Raw genomic sequence first — 20301 nt, 5'->3', positions numbered from 1 at the left:
TTTGAAAGATTACTTTAATGAAGTATGTGAGGTGATCTTGTCTTAAGTTCATAATTCATATATGCTTGCCTTATTTTTCAAACAAATGATCTAATTAATAGGTTCTAATGGAGCATCTTGTTGATCTCGGCTAAGTTAGAGGTAAAAGCCATAAGCAGAAAGCATCTGTCAGAATGAGGCATTCTGAGGTAAATAGCAGCTAATTCCAAAAGAACCAAAGTACTTAAAACCAGTTTAACTTTTTTTATGAGGTGACAGGTCTCCTGAATACTTAATCCCTCCTTGAGCGACCTCAGATAAGAGTAAGTCCTTTGCTTCTGTCTGGTAAGTGCTTGTTGAAAAGTGCACCACAGGCTCTCTAAAAACACATTTGTATGCACCAAAAGTTATTTTACATCAAAACAACATTCAGATGGAAATGACACATACACAATTTACTTCAGAACTGTATGTAAGCTTTTACATAGGGTGCCTTCTGAATCTAAAATAAAAAAAAATGGATTATTGCAGCATTTCCAGTGAATATATTGGCTGAGGATGAAGATGCTGAATGCTACTGTATCTTGTGTCACCAAACTGTAGTTATGCTACAGTACAGTGCATTTGTAATTATTGGTTGTTGGTAGCTAACTACTATATCATTTAGTAAGAAGAGCTTTGATAATGTTCCGACAAAGGGCAGGGTTTGCAGTCAGTTCTACTACAGAAAATACTGGAGTGGTAACACTCACCTAATCTCTAGAATGTAAGCTCTTGTGAGCAGGGCCATCTCTTCTTATAATTATAAAATCTACATATTATTATGTACAATTATAAACCTGTGTACTTGTCTAAAACTGTAATTCTCACACATTTTTAGAGTTGTTAATATGACATGTATGATGATACATATGGTACGAATTTTGGCTAGGTCCCAAATATATGCATAAAAAAATATAAAAAGCCATTAAATTATATTTCCTATAACACAGGTGTTTATATTTCCATTCTACCATTATTATTTTTTTCAATCATTTCTATCCAGTCTGTAAAACTGGGTGCACACTATATAATACAGTATATGCTCCAATATGTCCTCCCAAGGCAGATGGGAAGGACCATCTCATAGTGTGTACACTGAATCTGTCTTTTACACCCGTTGTTCATAAAATCTGCATGTCAGATGGGACGGTGCGCTGTACGATGTAGTGCACATTGTGTAGTGTATACGCACAACCGCACATACAGTTCATTGAATACAATCCTCTTTGGAAATATCTATATGTATACACTACTTATCTTTAAGTGCTTTGGAGAGTTCTTGTACTTAGTGCTTAATATCAATTATTTTGCAATATTTTGTATGGATCATAGCCAAGCTGTGTATATATATATGTGTGTATGTGTGTGTGTGAGTGTATGTGTGTGTGTGTTTGAACACAATAATCTATTCAGTTGTTACAGCTTTTCTTTGGCCTGTTAGAACGTTGTACTGCAAATAATTACTTTGCAATGCACACTACAGTATATGCCAATGATGACCTGCTGCATCATCTTGTCTACACACATAATAAATCTGAATGGCAGCTTTATGACAATAGCACAATAGCGAATAAAATTACCTTTTCTTTGTTCAGCATGTCAGACATACACGTTGCACTCAGCCTACTTATTTCCATGCCACATAATTGAAAGCTTGATTCATTGAAGGGTGATCCGGAGACATTGTACATGCATTGTTTCTACTTGTTGACTTGTAGAACATGGCATGTCTTGCTTTACCATGCTGGTACATCTTGATGGCGAATCTTAATTTTCGCATCCCACATTGCTGTCTCTTCTTCAACTAAATTAAAAAATGTATTTGCATGTGTCGTTGGCATAATTATAGTCTTGTTCAGTTGTGGTGTTATGGAGAGAAATCGTTTGTCTTTCCTAAAATCATGGTTGCCGGAGGTTCCCATTTTGCACCTTTTGTCCGCGAGCTGCCATCTATGCTGCGTTCATTCTATCATGTTTCTCTAAGGCTGCTACAGAAAACTGTAGCTTGGCAGGAACGCTCCAGCAATTTATGAGCCTTTGCACTATGATCATTTAAGGTCCCACAGGTCGGAGCTGGTCGTGGACAATATTTAGGCTCTGGCAACTTAAAACATTGAGGATTCAGCCTGGTGTGACTGTTCTTACCACATATTGACCCGGCTAACACTCTCATCACCTAAGTGTGACATTGTTATGAACTGACAGTGAGCTGCCAGATCATTCTCATTTGCACATAATTACTTAAAATAAGACAGATTTTTTATTGGCAGAGACTGCCAGGATTCAGATTTATGTTGTTTGAGGTTTAGCATTTCTTTGCTGTCTTGAACAGCAACATTTGGTTGCTTAATCCAAGTATTATGTAGAATGACGGCAAGAGCTTTGTTGTGGAACATATTTGTAAAAATTAGAATTGATCAAACAAAAACAAGTAACAGCTTTAATCTGCTTGAAAGTGGACACCATTTTTCATAGGATGATAAATCAATTGACGTAATTGCATATCATACCTGTTTATCACTTACATATTTTTATTATATAGATTTGGTCTTTTTTTGTTTCATCCAGTTAGTTTATGTTTCTATTATCTCATGTACACTTCTATATATTGATTCTCAGTGCTGTATCTATTATGGATTCAGATCGCTGAATGCAGTGGGGTCCACACTGCACACCCTGCACTATGTGTTGACTACACTGTACCTATATTTCAGCCAGTGCTGCACAAATCACTGGTGGCATTTTCCTTGAGCTATGTTCATGCACAATCAGTGTCGGACTAGGGCATGAAGGGCCCAAAGGGGAATGCGGTGATAGAGACCCATGTTTAGGGGTATGGATAGTCTTCAGAGGGGGTGTGGCCAGCTACCTTAGAGGGTTGGATTACCATTAGAGAGTAAATAGTAGGGTACATGATAGTAAATGCTGCTAGTGCATGCACTATCATGTACCAGAATAATATAAGTATAAGCTAACATACATATCGTGTGTAATTCAAGGGGAGGTAGGTGAGTTATTTTGCAATTGGTGACAAATCATTATATGCTGACAATTTTCTAATAGAGAAAAATGACAAATATGACTAACTTATAGTCTGAAGATGTATATGACCTTATAATGCTGGAATACACAAATCAGAGTCACCCTAGTCATAGGCAGAATGCATACGGTCGACCAGCAGTGGGGATGCTGGTGCTCAGTGGCATAACTATTAAACTTCCGCCCCCCCCCCCCTTTGCCGGAAAATCGGGCAGCGCCCCCCCTCCAACCCTAGGGTTAACAACCCCCCTCTCCAAGCTTCAAAAAGTGATAAAATGGAGAGTGATAAACAACTAGCCAATAAGCTCCTACCTGCCATGTCACAGGCTGGTTTTGATAGATGGCAGCTGTTTGGCTGGTTGTTTATCACTCTCCAATATGTAATTTTTGAAGCTTGATACATCTGGCCCATTGTTCCAAAGGAGGAGAGCAGAATGAGAGAAATGTGGGAGAGAATAATCAGTGCAGAAGCTAGGGAACAAAGGAAGAGCTGGGAGGGCAGGAGGGCATGTGGATTGAGATGAGACATATCACACTCTTGGGTTGTGCAACTTAACCAGGAGTGGATTAATATGGAAAGCCAACCCATGGAAATTTCTAGAAGCAGTACTAATGAAGTTAAGTTCTTTTGGTGAAGGTGAGGTTTGTTGAGGTGGCTCCCTAGTCATAGGACCAGATTTTGAGTTGGATGCAGTTGAGGCCTTCCTTGCGTCTTTTGCCCAGGGGAGCCAAGGGGGGGGGGGGGGGGGGGGGAGGGTACTAATTACCCGGGCCCGGGCTTACAGGAGGGGCCTGGCAGGGGCCCTGGTTCAACCTCCTTCTTCGTTCACCTCTACTGCCTGCTGTCTGCAAAGTACATGCTGAAGGTGTGTGCTGCTGCTGCTGGGGGGGGTGGTGGCATAGGCTCCCGCGATTAGCCTCCACCTCTAACCATTTTTGTGGCTTAACCTCCTGCGATTAGGCCATGCCCTCCACATTTTACCGGGCCCCGGCATGCCTCTCAGCTGCACGCCGGGTTCGGGAACAGCCGGCCAGCTTCTGAATGATTGCTCAGAAGCTGCCCGGCATTATACGGCGCATGGGCAGTCTAATCCCAAAATCCCGGGATAAAATACTCCATTGATTGAAATCCCGCACATTTTGGGGCCAAATCCGGGGATTCCGCCAATCCCGATCCTGGGATTGGCCACCCTACCAGTATCCCACCAGAGCCATCAACCTTGTCCTGTGACTGACCCCCTATCTCCCCCCAAAAACCACACACCATGTCCCTGCCCTGTGTAAAAAAAAAATGAAACCTGGTACAGCAACAAATGTATTGGATAAATTGCTTGTGTTGACCTTATGACCCTGCTGACCTAAAGCCATGTCGATATTTTGAGAGTGTCAACCTTCAGTGGTCGACCTAATGAATGTTGGCCTTCCTGTGGTCGACTTAGTGAACGTATACCTTTGATTCAATACTTATATTTGTAGAATATCTATAAATATTTGAATCTGTAAACAGTAGAAAAAAAGAAATTGCCGGAGAAATAATATTTTATTAACATATTATTGTCCCACCATGGCCTTAACTGTGTGGAGTTTGTATATTCTCCAAGTACTTGCATGGGTTTCCTCTGGGTACTTGGGTTTGCCCCCGACCCCGTCTACATGGGCAGACTAGATGGCCAATGGATTCTCATCTGCCGTCAAATTTTATGTTTCTATTGCACAATTTTAAATCCTTTCCTGTATTGCCCCATATAATCCAGGGGTGCCGGATGGGGTCCCGACAGTCGGGATCCCGACAGGCATTCACCCAACGTCGGGATCCCGACTGTCAAAACACAGACAGCCGGGTTCCCGATGGCCGTCGGCTATTTTCCCTCGCGACCTCCATAGAGGGAGAATAGAATAGGTGGCTCGCTTAGCGAGCCACCGTTCCTGCAGCGAGCCCACAAGGGGCTTTGTTGCGCTTGCCATGCTGTCTGGGTCCGGCCAGTCGGGATCCCGACATCGGGATAATGACTGTCTGGATCCCGACTGTTGGACCCCCTATACCAAACCCATTATCCAGAAGTGGGGTAGGGATACAGTTAATTTAATACATGCTGTTTTAATATTTTCTCCTCAACCAAATGAACGCAATCAGGACACTTAATGCTTTCATAAACAAAAGGCATGTTGCGTCAGCTAAAACAATACCAGAATTTATTAAAGACGTACAAAGGTGTATTTTTTTCTAAATATTATCATTGTATGTTAACATTCAAACCATCACCTCAATTGACCAGAATATTTCTGTGTTATGCACTAGTATAATCAAATGAAAGAGGACCTGGATTTAATAGAACGGTATCAGAAACATCCGGATGGCGTAAATACTTTGCATAATATTGAGCCTCAGCAGAAATAGATATTAGAAACATCTAACTTTTAATTGGCAAAAAGTACTGCACATACTGCGCTTGTTTATTTCTATTATGCTTGCTTCAAGGTCAGAAGTTTCCAAAATGCCGTGGATTAGAAGATTAGAAACATTTTGCAGTAGATTTTCCTATTCACGCAAACATTTTTTAAAGTCACAGTAAAATCAGATATAGAATACATTAAGTTACAATTTTGTCGTTCAACATTATGAGCCCACAGTTGGTAAAGTTGTGTATGCTCAGGTATAGGATCATGGGTAGTGTGCCGGCAATGTGGCGCATGAGCCTGATCGATAAGCCCATTTCCTGGTAATTCTGCTAACACATGTGGTTTGGCGCTCAAACACTCCCCATTCATACTGCCCATGTGCATGTAATGAAGGATCTAATACTTGTGGTGGGGGAAGGAGACTTTGGCTTTAGGCTGCCCGGCTGGTGTTGTAGCCCAATGTACATAAAGCAGGGTTGCCAACCCTCCCGCAAAGCTGCCCTGATCCCGCGTCCCCTCCTCGGCAGAGGGGTCCGTGGGTCAAATGATGCGAATGGCACCTCTTTAGCCCCGCCCACCACAGTGTAATGCCTTAAAAATGGCAATGGGGCATCCATCCAGCACATATATTAAATTCATGATATCATGTACTGTATGTATATGTGCTTAGCGATCCATCCCCATGGTTCAGTGCTGCAGTCACCGATGCTCTTCACTGTTACTTTAAATTACACAACCATGGTAACATAATTGCTACTTTTGCAGGTAGGACTAATTGAGATACATTCTGTGGAAGGTACAGGTGGGACTGGCGGGGGTATAAAGATTTGCATCATAATGGCCCTTCCACTTGTGACCTTCTTGGCATTACGTCTCAGTGTTGGTGCCGCGATTACATGTTTCATAGTGAATTGTGTCATTGCGCCCATTACATTTGGAAGAGTTGCTCATTACCCTGGGAGCCAGGAGAAAGCCCCTAAAGAATGATCAACTATGGCTTGTAAAATATCATAAGAAACTGGTAGCACCTATATGAAGTGACAACGGGGTTAGGGCTGTAGCAGCATACATAACAAAGCACAATCACACTAACTAATGGTAGAAACAAGCTTTTCTTTGCACATAAATTCATGAGCTCAGAACATGACACAACTGCAGTGTTCTTCAAGCAGATCTACATAAAGAATGCTGCAGAGTTTTAGACCAGAATTAGGACATGCTGCCGGTTGAGAAACTGAGCAGACATACAGAGAGAGTGCATGTCCAGATGTTATTTAGCTAAATTATCAAGTTTTCCATCAAATACCCTTAATAAAAATTATTCTGCAAAAAAAAAAATTGATATAGCTGCAGCTAAGCTGGTAGCACACATTAAAACTGGAGAAAGCTATAATTTGAGAACCCAATTCTTGGCCAACAAGTTTTTGTTGCTCTAAACAACAGGAAACTTTATTGAAAGAAACTGGAATTGCACCATCAGGCACTGCTTTTGTTGTAAAGCACTTAGTGCGCAAGACCATTACAGTCTTCAGTGTTCTGTTTCCTGCTTGAAAATCCCACAAAATGACATAATGATTTCATAGCTGCCAAATAACTTCATAGTACAGTTCATATACTTCATGTACTGTATTTTTCTTAGCCTCTTGGTTTTCTAAATTAATATTACATGCAAAATCATGCAGCCTTCATTTAAAAAATATCACCCACTAAAAGTTTAGTTCATGCTTTCATCATTTCCATCTTCAGCTGTTATAAAGCCCTACAATCAGCTTCCCATTAACTACGGTGGATCCACTTCAGTACATCTTGAAAGCGGCTGCTAGGCTAATTTTCCCTATTTCTAATGCTATGACAGTAATTGCTCTTCCTGTTAAGCATCCTAGCGCTGATTATGGCTCCAGCCCCAAATGCATGATCAATAACTATAAGAACTTAGCACTCTATATATAACAACACAAGCAGTAAGTGCTGTAAAAAATTGGTCAGCTTTATTATTTAGAACAAACGGCATAGTGGAAGAAGAAAGATGGCCCAGCTGATCTATAACATGACTAGAATGCCATTCTCTCCAGTACTCCAACTTTGTGTAACTACAGCCAGCTGAGAAATTAAAATTACTTGGTTCAATACTAAAACAGTTCTACAAAGTCCTAACAATAACAATCCCATGTAGGTCTTCAAAAATAAATAAACTCAAACTATAACCTAAGGTATTTTATTGAAACCAGTTGTGAACAATTAGTAAAACTAGGTGGTACTCAAGCTCGGGTAGCACCTACACCAGGAATTGGCAAGATGTCAAACAGTGACATCTGTAGTTGCCCAACCACAGCAAGTTCTCCAAGTGCCAACCTCAGTGTGAAGAACAATCACACAGACCCAGTGACAGGGGAGCATCTATATCCCCTAGGTTTTATTGCATGCAGTCATACAGTATGTCACTAACATAGTGCTTCTGAGGGGTAGCGGCATAACCACAGAATGCATAGGACAAGCAGGCCAGGCAGCTAGGAAGGGAAGGTAGGGGGAGGCTGCACCGAACTAGGGGCTGTGAGACCAGCAGGAGCGGCACAAGGGAGTCATGATGCTAAATACACAGGAGGGTTCATGATGCTTTAGACATAGAGAGGTTAATGATGCTGAAGAAACTTAGGGGTTCATGATGATGGAGATACAGGGATATTTAGGCTGGGTAGTCATGAGACTAGAGAGACACTGTAGGGTGGTCATGAGCTTAAGCGGTATGAAGGGGAATGAGGCTAGGTCAGAATAGACCAGGGGGCATTGAGGCTGCAGAGAGATGAGACTAGGGGCTGGAGAGACAGTATAATTTATTATTCAGCAGCCTAGCATAGTGCTTGCTTGTTATTTTCCATTAACTGTCCTTTCCATTAACGGTGGAGGGTGGATTTTGGGGGAAATTTTTTTTATGAGAAGTCTGTGGATGGAGCAGTAAGAGCTTTGTAGAAGGGGCAGTGAGAGTGCAATGTACTAGGTGAAATGAATGTCGTAGCTACATTCCTTCTGCATAATGGTACTACTTGACCTATTTCCATTGTCACTATATGGTGCTCTCCTAGAAATGATTGAGCATTCTTGAGCTAATAAGCAGACACACTGGATCAAATTCCACTACAGAAAAAAATCTCCATGTCAAAATAACAGACATGAGGTGCACTGGGTAAAATAAACATTCATTACAGGTACTTGGTAAAATATTCATATATATATATATATATATATATATATATATATATATATATATATATATATATATATATATATGTATGTATGGGCACTTGTATATTTTATGTATATTTTACCAAGTACCTGTAATGAATGTTTATTTTACCAAGTACCCCTGACAGCACTTGGTAAAATGGGGAAGCATGCAGCATGTCAACAATCACAGTGTCAACAGTCAAAAGGTCGACTACAGAATATCAAACGTAATTATGTCAACATGGATAAATGTCAACATTAAACATTGAGCTTCTGGCATGCTCAAGATAGGTGGATCTCTGAGTCTTCCTCTACCGGCCATTTATACTAAATGTTGACAAGCAACTTCAGAGGTGCAATACAATTATGGTAATTACAGTACTTGCTTTGGAAGACATGACTCTGTATAAAAGAAAAGCGCAACTATATATATTTACAACTCATCAAAGGGAGTCACAATACTTTATGGCTTAACATTTCTCTAAATGTTATAATCATTTAAAGATGCATGTTAAGTCACTTCATAGGTTGTATTTTACTCCACCGAAGCTCCATAAAATATGACCATCACAGTCTAAATATTGCTGGCAGTATTGTTCACTACCGGGAAATATCTTTTATGTTGTTGGGGATTTCTGTTTATGCTTGAGGTCTTCTCCTTGTCGCATAATATACTCAATGTTCTGTTTCAGAAATGGCCCTCCTTGCTCCTTCTCCAACTTTATTCCTGGATTTACCTTAATCTGAGCAATATCTTTTAGGTGAAATCTTTATTGCTACTAGGGCTGCCATTGCAGAATTGCCATTTACCCTCTCTCTCACAATACAAACTTACATGTAATATTCATTATGCTTCCCAGATGGAAACTCTGGACATACCTTACTCTTGCCTACTCCCTGCAGCTAAAATAATTTCTATTGTATGACTTTTTCACTGCTGGGGAAGGTGCAGACAGTGGCAAACGCAGGATTTTCAGAAGGGGGTTTCCAGAGGGGCGGAGCAAAGCACGGAGATGGACACTTAGGTGACCCAGTATATGCCGGGTCAGTTAAAGTAGTATTATAGATAAACCAAATGTATATAAATAATAATAATAATAATAATAATAAATATATATACACACACACACACACATATATATATACATATATATATATATATATATATATATATATATATCCATACAGGGGCATCAAAAGCAGTGTAGACCCCTGGGCATAGCAATGTATTGGGGCACCTACCGATCCTCCAGCGGTAGGGGTGGGGGAAGCTTTGATGTCCCCCGGGTGGTAGGGGGTATTATATCAACCGCTCATCATGTAGGGCCTGGATCAGTAATTTCCACTAATTACCCCTTTACTGCACAGATGGTGGGAGATGGGGTGGGAGAAGGGGGCATTGGGTTGAATGAAGGGGCCCTGATACATAACTTCCAGGGTGGTAGAGGATGTTTAATATGCAGAGGAGGGGTGTATAGTGGAGTGGGCTTATTATTCATAATTTTCTGGTGGGAGGACAGCTTGCTTGACTGCAGATATCTCCAGTTCCCAGAAATAGATTTCTTAGATTTTAATGGAATTAAACACTAGAGGATCCCACCTACCAAATGGTATTGGGGACTAGGGGATCACAGTTCAGGAGGCAGAGCAATCTGTCAACAAGTATATAAAACTACATACCAGGTGTGTGGAGCTGGAGCAGTAACAGTAACCAGCTGCTGGAAGGCTGATATCTCTGGTTCTGAGAACAGTAGAGACAATCTACTAGTGTCCATCAAGGGGGGAGAGTCCCAGCTTTTGGAATATACCCTCAGAAAAACTCTAAAGGTGCCCATACACGTTACATTTATTGTATACAATATTGTATACAATATCGCATCTCATCGCATCTCGGTTTTGCAATGAAATCAGATGAGATGAGATCTAGTACAAAAAGTATGTGCTGCACATACTTTTTGTACTAGATCTCATCTCATCTGATCTCATCACAAAACCGAGATCGGATGAGATGCAATATTGTATACAATATTGTATACAATAATTGTAACGTGTATGGGCACCTTAAGTCAGACATAACCTGAAGTATCAGACTGGGAAGAGCAATTAACAGGCTTGGATGGGGACCACTGCTTTGAAGTCAGATATCTCCGGTTCCCAAGGGCCGATTTTAAAAATTATTGTACCCATGGAAAGAGGGGACCCTCAGCTTTCAGCCTAGGACCCTTAGACTCCTGGGGGGTTTCTGGGTACTCAGAACCCCCCCCCCTGCGTGCGCTACTGGCAGATATGCTCTTTGGGAGTCCTTGAGCCTTCTTTGTGGCATATTCCTATCATTTAGATTATGCCGTTCCTGCCGTTGTACTTGTAATTTAACCTTGTACCTTTGATTGCTATTAAATTGTGTTTGTACTGTTATTGTGTTTGTCGACTGCGATTTACCATTCCCTCTATTCCCCTAGCTTCCCCTCCACTAATATGTTGTTTTTTCGTTTTTCAAGAAACTACAATAACAACTTTTGATGATAAAATGTCTACATCAAACATGTAGCCAAAAAAAGTCAACGCCAACCACGTCAAAAATGGAAATGGTGAAGCTGTGCATAGCAACCAATCAGATTGTCTATCATTTTTCCATCCTACAAAATACTAGGTGGCTTTGGGCAACAACACATCTTTTGGAAGCTTTATTAAATTTTCCCCTTAGAATGTTAATATATGATATGTCAACAAAGACAAAATGATGACAATAGAAATACTTGGGCTATTATTAGTTATCACTAGGGATAAAACTGCATTTTGATATTATATATTCTACATTGCCGTCAACATTGCTCATTTCGAAAAAGCATACTGAACCAATCAAAATATAAAGACATAAGGGGCACACAAAAAAACATACACGCATTAAGGATACTTGGTAATACAGTATATACAGAATAAATTTTAATTTAGAGTATTTTGTAAAATATACAGACATTAGAGGTACTTGGTAAGGTGAACAAATCTTAGGAGCAACTTGATTACTATATCAATAATTTTTATAGCACCTATATATTATACAGCAATTATAGAAAATACTTAATAAAAATGTATAAACTATTTGAGCTATGGGAAGAAAGAGTAAATCCTAAAGGAAACCTACAAAAAACACAGGTATAACCAGTGGCGGCTCCTGCCTTTAGACTTAAGGGGGGCTGCAATTTCCTGGGTACTGCTCGTTGCAAACAGTCATTAATTATATGCAGGTTATTAGTTTGATTTGCGCTGTACTAGTGTTTGTATGCATGTACCTGTGCTATAAATACATGATGTACTCATATGCACACAAACACAGGTACAGAGCAAAATACACACTTTTAATAACTTTAATATTAATTAAGTACACAAAATTATACTCTTTATAAAGATCTACACACAAATATTATTAAAATAAAATAAACTTCCATGCCCCTCTCTGGTGAAATGCATACCTTCCTTCAGATGCATCACACTGAGTGACTCACTGAAGTCTGGGCATGCTCTCTGCAGAGAATTGCTTCTGGGCTGCACAGACAGCAGCCCATAGAAGCACTGTAGCTCTAGCAATTTGCACAGAATGGCTTCCTGTTGGAAGCTATTACTGTCATCACTCCATGTACTGGCAGCCCGAGAGGCAGGAGTTTCCAGCTCTGTGTATGATGAGCAGTAGCAGCTTCCCACCAGCGGGAGGAAGCATCGGAGCTCTGGTGCTGTCTGTCTGTGTCTCTGATGTATAACATAAGCAGCGAGTTGGAGTCATCCAAGCACTGGAAGATGGCCATACTATCCACTGTGTCATCAGTTATGGCAGTAGATCCTAAACTGTGTGCTGTGGCACCCTGGGGTGCCTTGAGACTCTTGCAGCGATGCCTAGGGTTGGTGGTCCAGAAACAATTAAAATTAATGATGGGCAATGTAATTGGCAAAACCAGTGCTTGTGGATACCAGTCATAACATAAGTGGACAAACAGAAGCAAATCTTGTTCTTCACTACATACTTAAGAAAACAAGAACGCAATTTATTTTATTTATATGTATTTCTTCATTTCTCAATAAGAAAATTTTGGCCAAGGGGTGTCATTGATAAAATTCTGATACCATGGGTCAACTTGATCCAAAAAAGAAAAGAAACCCTCTAACAGACTAACATGATCAGCTGATAGATAATGTAACATATGTTGACATACCTGACATGCTGCTCGGCATCATGGATAGGTAGATTTGTGCATTCTTCTACACATCACAAATAACCTGAGAAGAGAAAAAAAGTGTGTTTGAGAATAGAGGTTCTAGCAAATTACTTTTCTTTTCAGTAAATTAAATAGCATAACTTTGTATTCGGCTATTATGTCATCTGGTGAGATCTGCAAATGGCTGTTTCATGACAAATCTGGGTTGCTCTACCTGCAAGTGCCAGTAATACACATTTGGCAGAAAAGTATATAAATAAAGTAGAGCATTTGTACAGCACAGTACATAGGCTCAGTGGCGTAACTACTGTAAGGCAGCCCCAGCTGCCGCTTGGGGGAGCAAGCAGCAGCAGGGTCTATGTGGGCGCTGGCACCCACACAATGCACTGAAATGCTGCTGCCTGCCACTGCCCACTGACTGAGCACTGGAGGCGAGTCAGCCACAGCGCGGGTGCGGCCATGGCAGAGATGACAAGTCCCCCCACTGATTTAATTGACTGTACACAGAGCCAGCTATTGGCTACTGTGTACAGGATGAGCGGGAGGATGGGCATGCTAGGGCGGCCTAGGATGTGTCGGAGCCAAGTAGCAGTGTATGATGATCTCTCTTCCTCTCTCCTGCTTCAGCTTCTTCATTATGCATGTGACGTCATCACGTCACACACTGGGGAAACGAGCTGGAGAGGAGCCAGGGGGGCGCCACAAACTTTTTGGCAGGGGGGAGCAAAATTTATAGATACGCCACTGCATAGGCTACATGTTGCATACCAGCATGGAGAGTGTAATGTATATTGGCATGGAGAAAGGCACATTCTAACATAGGATGGGGCTTGTGTGCAGATCCTTTCCATGTTGCATAATCTAGTGCACATACACTGGTCTCCAGGAATATGGTGCCCGCCGTGTTCTGGAGACTAATTTGACTACTTCGCAAGCGCAGCAGCCACAGTGGCTTGATCGACATTTAAGAATAGTTGACATACCCTAGGTTGACACACGCTTAAGGTCGACATGAAAATGGTTGACACTCAAAAGGTCGACACACGTTTTTCATTGGTTTTTTTTGGGTGTAATCCAAATTGGTTCATACTTTAGTATCCATGTAGGCATAGAGTAAGACTATAATAAGCAAGACGAGTGCAGCGAGCGATAAGTGGGGACACTGGCACTTATACAGTGTCGACATAGGTCAACATAGGTCAACAAAGACACGCAAAAATCCACAAAAAATTGGTGTCGAACTTTTAAGTGTCGACTATGTACATGTCGATTGTCGACCTTAAGCTTGTGTCGGCCTTCTGTCACTGTCAACCTAGGATATGTCGACTAATCTTAGGTGACACCCTAGTTACTGTAGACCAAGTGGCCTCGAACTATCCACCTAGACCTTGTTGACCCATTATCCCAGAACCAGCGTTCTACTGTAGGTGCCACCTTAACAATCTCTCTGAAATGCTTTTACAAAAGCAAGTAATTATGCTATGCAGCCTGGAGATGGCAGCCACCTCAGCCAGTGACAGTGCTGTCCCTGCTGTGGTGGTGGGGCAAAGACACCTGCAGCTGTCAAAATTGATGGCTGCAGGTGTCAGAATGGCCAGCACTATCATAAAGGTAGAAGCATCAAAAATGGCAGGGGTGCATAATACCACTTTAATAAATGGGGGGAAGCGGCATCAGGGCATATACATTACATCTACCCCTAGGATTTCAATTGAGTTGCAGTAATGCTCATCAGAGGCACTCAAAACAGAACAAAAGCATTCAAAAGTAAAAACTACAGTAGCATAATATAATAATATAGGATGTAAGCACAGAAAAAAAGTTGATGAGTTGGCAAACCTTAGACTGTATCCTGCAGACTACTAATATATGACATAAAAAGAGTCATTTAAAAGACATCCTTGTTATCATTGTTGCTGGTAACCTTAAGAGTACAGGTTGCCAGTGACAACACTTCACTATGCTAAGCGGTGCAGGAGACAGTACATGTTTAACATCACTGTGTTCCATTCAGGACAAAAACTGCATATTTAAAGTGAATTCTGAATAGGCCTGAATCTGGTGCCTTTTGTACTCTCTGTTATGTTAGCTTTGCTTTAGATGTAAATTAGTACGCAGCACATTTAAATTGCTACTTTAACAGAATAGAAAGTCCACTTTATTTTGCACGTCTACTATGATGGATGGAGTTGGGGTTTTTATTAAACTATATTTGAACAGTCAGAGCTGTCAACATCTTATTTCAGAAATTATATTTTGGATCTATACAGCAAAGGAGCAAACCTATTTGAAAGATTTGCTATAAAAAAAGTATACAATCTATACAACGGACTGAAACAAAACAAATATGCCTATAACTGCCTTTCAATGATATTTAATCACATATAATAAATATCTTAAGTAAAATTCACATGCAAATCACGTAAAAGTCAATTTATAAATGTATACACTAAGGGGGTAATTCAGACATGCGCGATAGGCTGCATATATTTGCTGCAAGCAAGCAAGTAAAAGTCGCCCTGTCAGGCGCACGCTAGCCACCCGAATCCCTGCGCTACGTCTGGACTTCTCTTATGGACGTTTTCCAACAAATTCTGGGTGGGTGCTGAGGGCAAGTTTGCTGGGATGTTTCTTTCTCCAAATCAGTTCCTTTTCTCATACTGTATTTCTTATGAAAGAACTCCTATGGAAATACAGTATGTACTCACATGAATTAAGGAGTATATTGCCCATCATATTTGTTTTAGATGTAGTGGAACACGGAAACATCAATCCTATAATCTACTCATGCAGGAATGATTGTGGACCAAGTGAAAATGTTGTCATACAGTATCTCAGCTTAAGCATAATGATACATAGTGCAAGGCATTGCCTTTTCACTTATATCGAACTTCTAACCTTTGCAGTGTACAGTGTACAAAGCATTTCAGATTAGTATTTTTACAGACCCATCTATACACTGCATTACATAACGGACCCCCTTTAAACCCAACACTGCATTATTGGATCATATAGTACTGACCACTCTATACCCTACTCTAGGTGTCCTCAAACTATTTGCTCTGGGACCCCATCAGACAATAAAAATAATGACAGGACTCCAGCAAGTTACTGCAGAAGGGCATCACATCACATGCGTTGTCACCAGACAGCTCATACATGGCAGCATTGTGGGGGCACTAAGTGGTGGGAGGAGTCTAAAATAACAGACAATTCAACAGATCTTTCAGACTCCTTGAATCGCTGACTGAGATTAGAAAAGTCATCAGCCTGATGGTCAGCAACATGGAGTCGTGACCCCATGCGGAGAAGGTCAGGACCCACAGTTTGAGAACCGCTGCCCTACTCTACTGACTATTCAATACTCTACGTCAGTGGCTTCTGTATACCCTACACTACATTACTGACCCCTCTATAAACAACACATTATGGACCCCTCTATACCCTACTCTACCAACTTCAATTTAATCTACTTCACTGACCCCTGTATACCCTACACTACGTTACTGACCTCTCTACCATACACTGTAAAACCTCATTATACTACCTCTCCTTATTACATTATAGACAGATAAACAATGGAATAAATACGACAATGGGTGAAATGGGCAGCAGACATTGAACAACAAGACAGAAGTAGATTCTCCCATTACATATAATCATGGATCGTGGGGAGAGTAAGGGAAAACATGTCTAACACACATAATTCCACTAATACTACCAGCTTATAACATCCTAACATACCTTCACTGTGGCTCGATCACAGGGCAGTATCTAATTCCTACATTTTATGTACTGGTCAATCGCCATGGGGCGGATGATTGATGGGTCAGAGTACAAATCAGAGGTCTTGTCACTTAAGGACGTCATATGCTGGTCAAGTGTGTTACACACGTGACCAACAGTGACAGCTTTGGTCAGACCAAAGCTGGACTTCCATCTGGTTGCACTCCGTTTACTTTCTGCTCAGGATTCAATATATTCTTTATAGATTGTGCTGAGCAGTATGATATTACCTGGCACAACAGGACTTTCATCTTCTTTGGGGTTTGGTACAGATTACAGACAATGGTCTGCACATTGTTAATGAGAGAGGTCAGAGGAGAATGGCCAGACTGGTTCAAGCTGGTATTAACTCTAACCATAGACTGAATGGGACAACACATATGGGATAATTCAGGCCTGATCGCATGGCCTTGATTTCGCAGCGGCCAGCATTCAGTTAAGCGGCCGCCCTGCTAGAGTGAAATCCCTGCTTGCGAATCAATGTGCTCACTGTGTGAATGGAGGTGTACGGCTGCAATGCTATTCGCAACCAAGCAAATATGTCCAAAACCCATGGTAACAGGCTCACCATCGAATGATTTTTACATTGGGCACAAGTCAGCGCAGGCTCAGAGTAGCCAGAGTCTTAATCGGCGGTGCAATTGAAAAGCTGACATTACACACCCTCCCTTAAAATGCTCAGACACACCTAGCGGATTACTAGGCACACCTAGCGTATTTTCGGCCACACCGGCATTTTTCTTAGCACTCCCTTTAAATGGCCAGTTTCCTCCACAGATGCCTACTTCCTGTCAATCACACTGCGAACAGCCAGCGATCAGAAAAAGTAGCAGGAGTTCATTGCTGCTGGGCATGGTGCATTGCATTCAAATGCATCCGCAGTTCATCGCTAATCTGCCACCGTGCAAATTCTCAGGCGAGCAATCGGGTCTCAATTACCCCCCATTGTTCCACTGGGTCAGATAAGAACAAAAACTGATGCTACAGTGGGCACAAGCACAGGAAAACGTTACAGCTGAAGACGTTGTATTTGAGATACCTGCATTATGAGTATATTGATATGTCTAAAAACACTATTGTAATCTTTTGTGTGCCACTGATGGTAGTCTATTTAGATAAGAAAGGCAGACCAGCCAATTTTTCACTTTACCATCACACCCAAATTAACTGACATATTACCTTTTCATTAAGCAACTAAGATTTGTGCACATGGTGGTACCTAACAAATGCCAACAATAATGACTATAGAGCCAAGAGGTATGCACCTTAATCCGCAACCTCATGGGAGTAGGAGTCTCTTAGAAAAACCCTCTAGGGTATTCTACTAAAGTCTAACGTTGCTATGATACTTGAGAGTTTCCCAAGCAACCCCATTAAAGTCCAAGATTTCAGGTTCTCCATGCTTGAAACAAGTTGGTTAAATCATATTGACTGAGGTACTAATTAAGTCACCTGTGCTCAAATGGATATTCTGAAAATAAATTGTGTAGAAAACAAGTGAGTGCTCAGTATGAGCATCATGTGAACACCCAGGAATGGAACTGATTGTGGTCTCAGTGCAGGTTTTGGTTGAGTGTCCAATAGGGAGCTCTCATAGGCATATGGTTAGGAGGTGCTTGGCATCCATTTTGTGAGGTGAGGGAGAGATCTGGCTCTTTTTCCTTGGTTTCCAATGAAAGAGGATGTGTGAGTACTTTCTCTCATATTCTCATATAGTTTTCATATTCTCTTTCCTTTCTTTGGTTTTTTTTTCTGTCTTACATTTCTTTTGTGGAATGTCCCTTTCTATTTTCCCCTCTCTATTTACTGTATATCTATTTGTTCCTTTTCCCCATCTTTTATGATGTCCAGGCTTAGGCACGCTGTGGGCAGTGGCGTATCTAGCGTAAGGCAGCCCCCGCCACTGCTTGGGGGAGCGAGCCGCAGCTGGGGCTGCGTGGGCGCCGACACCCGCCCGGGACACTGGCAATTATTAACTAACAAGGTGTGCCACCTGCCGACAGTGCCGTAACAAGTGGAGCTAGGGGCAGTGCCGTAACAGAACCCAGCGGTGTCTTTGGGGAGCCAGCCGGGGGTCTGCGGGGAGCGACGCCAAGTCTCTGGATGCTGTGCAGGGATGGGTCACAGTGCAGTCAGTGCAGCACCCGCTCCGCCCCCAGTTCCCTGCCTGCTGCCGGGATTGACAGACGCCGACTGTATAGAAAAACAGGACAGCTGAGCGACGGCTCAGCTGTCCAATCGTGTATCACACAGCCAGCAGCCTGCCCTGCAGCACAGTGAATGGCTGGGCGAGCAGGTTAGAGAGCAGAAGGAGGCGGGATCCCGGCATCAGCGTGACAGCGTGTGGAGGGAGGAAGGAGACAGGTAAGAAGCTCTATAAAGCCTGTCTGCCCCATCAACAAGTGTCTCCCTCCCCGCACTCCAACCCATGCAGCCGGCATTTGTGGCCCCCATCTCCCCTTGCGCTCCCACACTCCCGCCGATGTCTGGCTGCTCCAGCGATCCGCCTGACATCTGTGGCCTCACCCCCGCACAGCCCTGCATCTGTGGCCCCCTCGCTCTCCAGCCCACCATTGTTACAGAGCTCCTATGTCCCCTCCTGCCTGCCATTTTCTGTGTCGCTTCCCTGACACCCCCCCCCACCACCACCACCTTGCAAAGGTAGCTGTTTATAATGTGTGTGGGGTGGAGAGAGTGTGTGGGGAGCAGGTTTGGAGTGCTTTTGTACCTGGACATTTTCTTTTTTTTTTGGGGGGGGGGGGGGGGGCACCATAAATAAAATTGGCTGGGGGGAGCAAATTTTATAGTTACGCCCCTGGCTGTGGGTGCCTCCGTTAGCTTTGCAGATGCAGGTGACGGTACACTCACTAGGTGGCTTTTCCCCTGGTTGCCCATGGTATTGGCCGCATCCCTGTCTCTCCCATTACAGGGTGTGGCATCAGTCAGGGGGGCTGGGGGTTATCGATCTCATAGACGGAGTCATCTTCCCTATCGTTCCCTTGCTCTGATCTATCATCCTGTTTGCATCTGCCCAACGTGCTAGCATCCGAGCATACTTCAGTGACAGTGCATCCAGTCTATATTCACAACCACATGTACACGCACACACAGACATTCTAGGGTTAATCAAACCCATGATCTCAGTGCTGTGAGGCAGTAATGCTAACCATTACACCGTTTGTGCTGCAACACAATGTATAATGCGGATCATAATCCTTTACTCAATAGTATTGACATCTGACAATAATTGGGAAGGTACAATTGATATAAACAATAATGAATACTTTTTATTAGCAGCAAACAAATGGTATGCAAATCAAACTTCAATAAGAAAAACTGGTGCCCAACAGCAATCACGCTTCTGAATGTCTGGAACTGCTGCTGAATCCTCTATCTTAGGGAAACTCAGATAACGTTTTTCTGTGCCTTCTTTTTATGTTTATTTATTTAGATAGATAGATAGATAGATAGATAGATAGATAAACAGTCAGACAAACAGATGGATAGCTACACATATTGGCTATAGTTGAAATGACGCAACTACAGTATACATATATATATAAATTGCACCACCTTGTGGAAATTTTAAGTATTTCCATACTAATGAAATGCATGTAATGTATTT

At 42.0% G+C, this 20301-nt stretch overlaps 1 protein-coding gene across 2 annotated transcripts in view; it reads right to left on the bottom strand.

Moving 5' to 3' along the window:
* Window positions 1–20301, bottom strand: part of THRB (thyroid hormone receptor beta) — a 336652-nt gene that overhangs the window by 52089 nt on the left and 264262 nt on the right. For both annotated transcript variants that reach the window (XM_083188736.1, XM_083188737.1), the window contains one exon: window positions 12888–12951. In XM_083188736.1, the coding sequence (XP_083044862.1) occupies window positions 12888–12909 (22 nt within the window). In that variant the 5' untranslated portion in view covers window positions 12910–12951. The remainder of the gene's footprint in view (window positions 1–12887; window positions 12952–20301) is intronic.

The sequence above is a fragment of the Crinia signifera genome, chromosome 5 (genome assembly GCF_055691185.1).
Source record: "Crinia signifera chromosome 5, ASM5569118v1, whole genome shotgun sequence".
Taxonomy (NCBI): Eukaryota; Metazoa; Chordata; class Amphibia; order Anura; family Myobatrachidae; genus Crinia; species Crinia signifera.
This window is presented reverse-complemented; position numbering and strand designations above follow the sequence as displayed.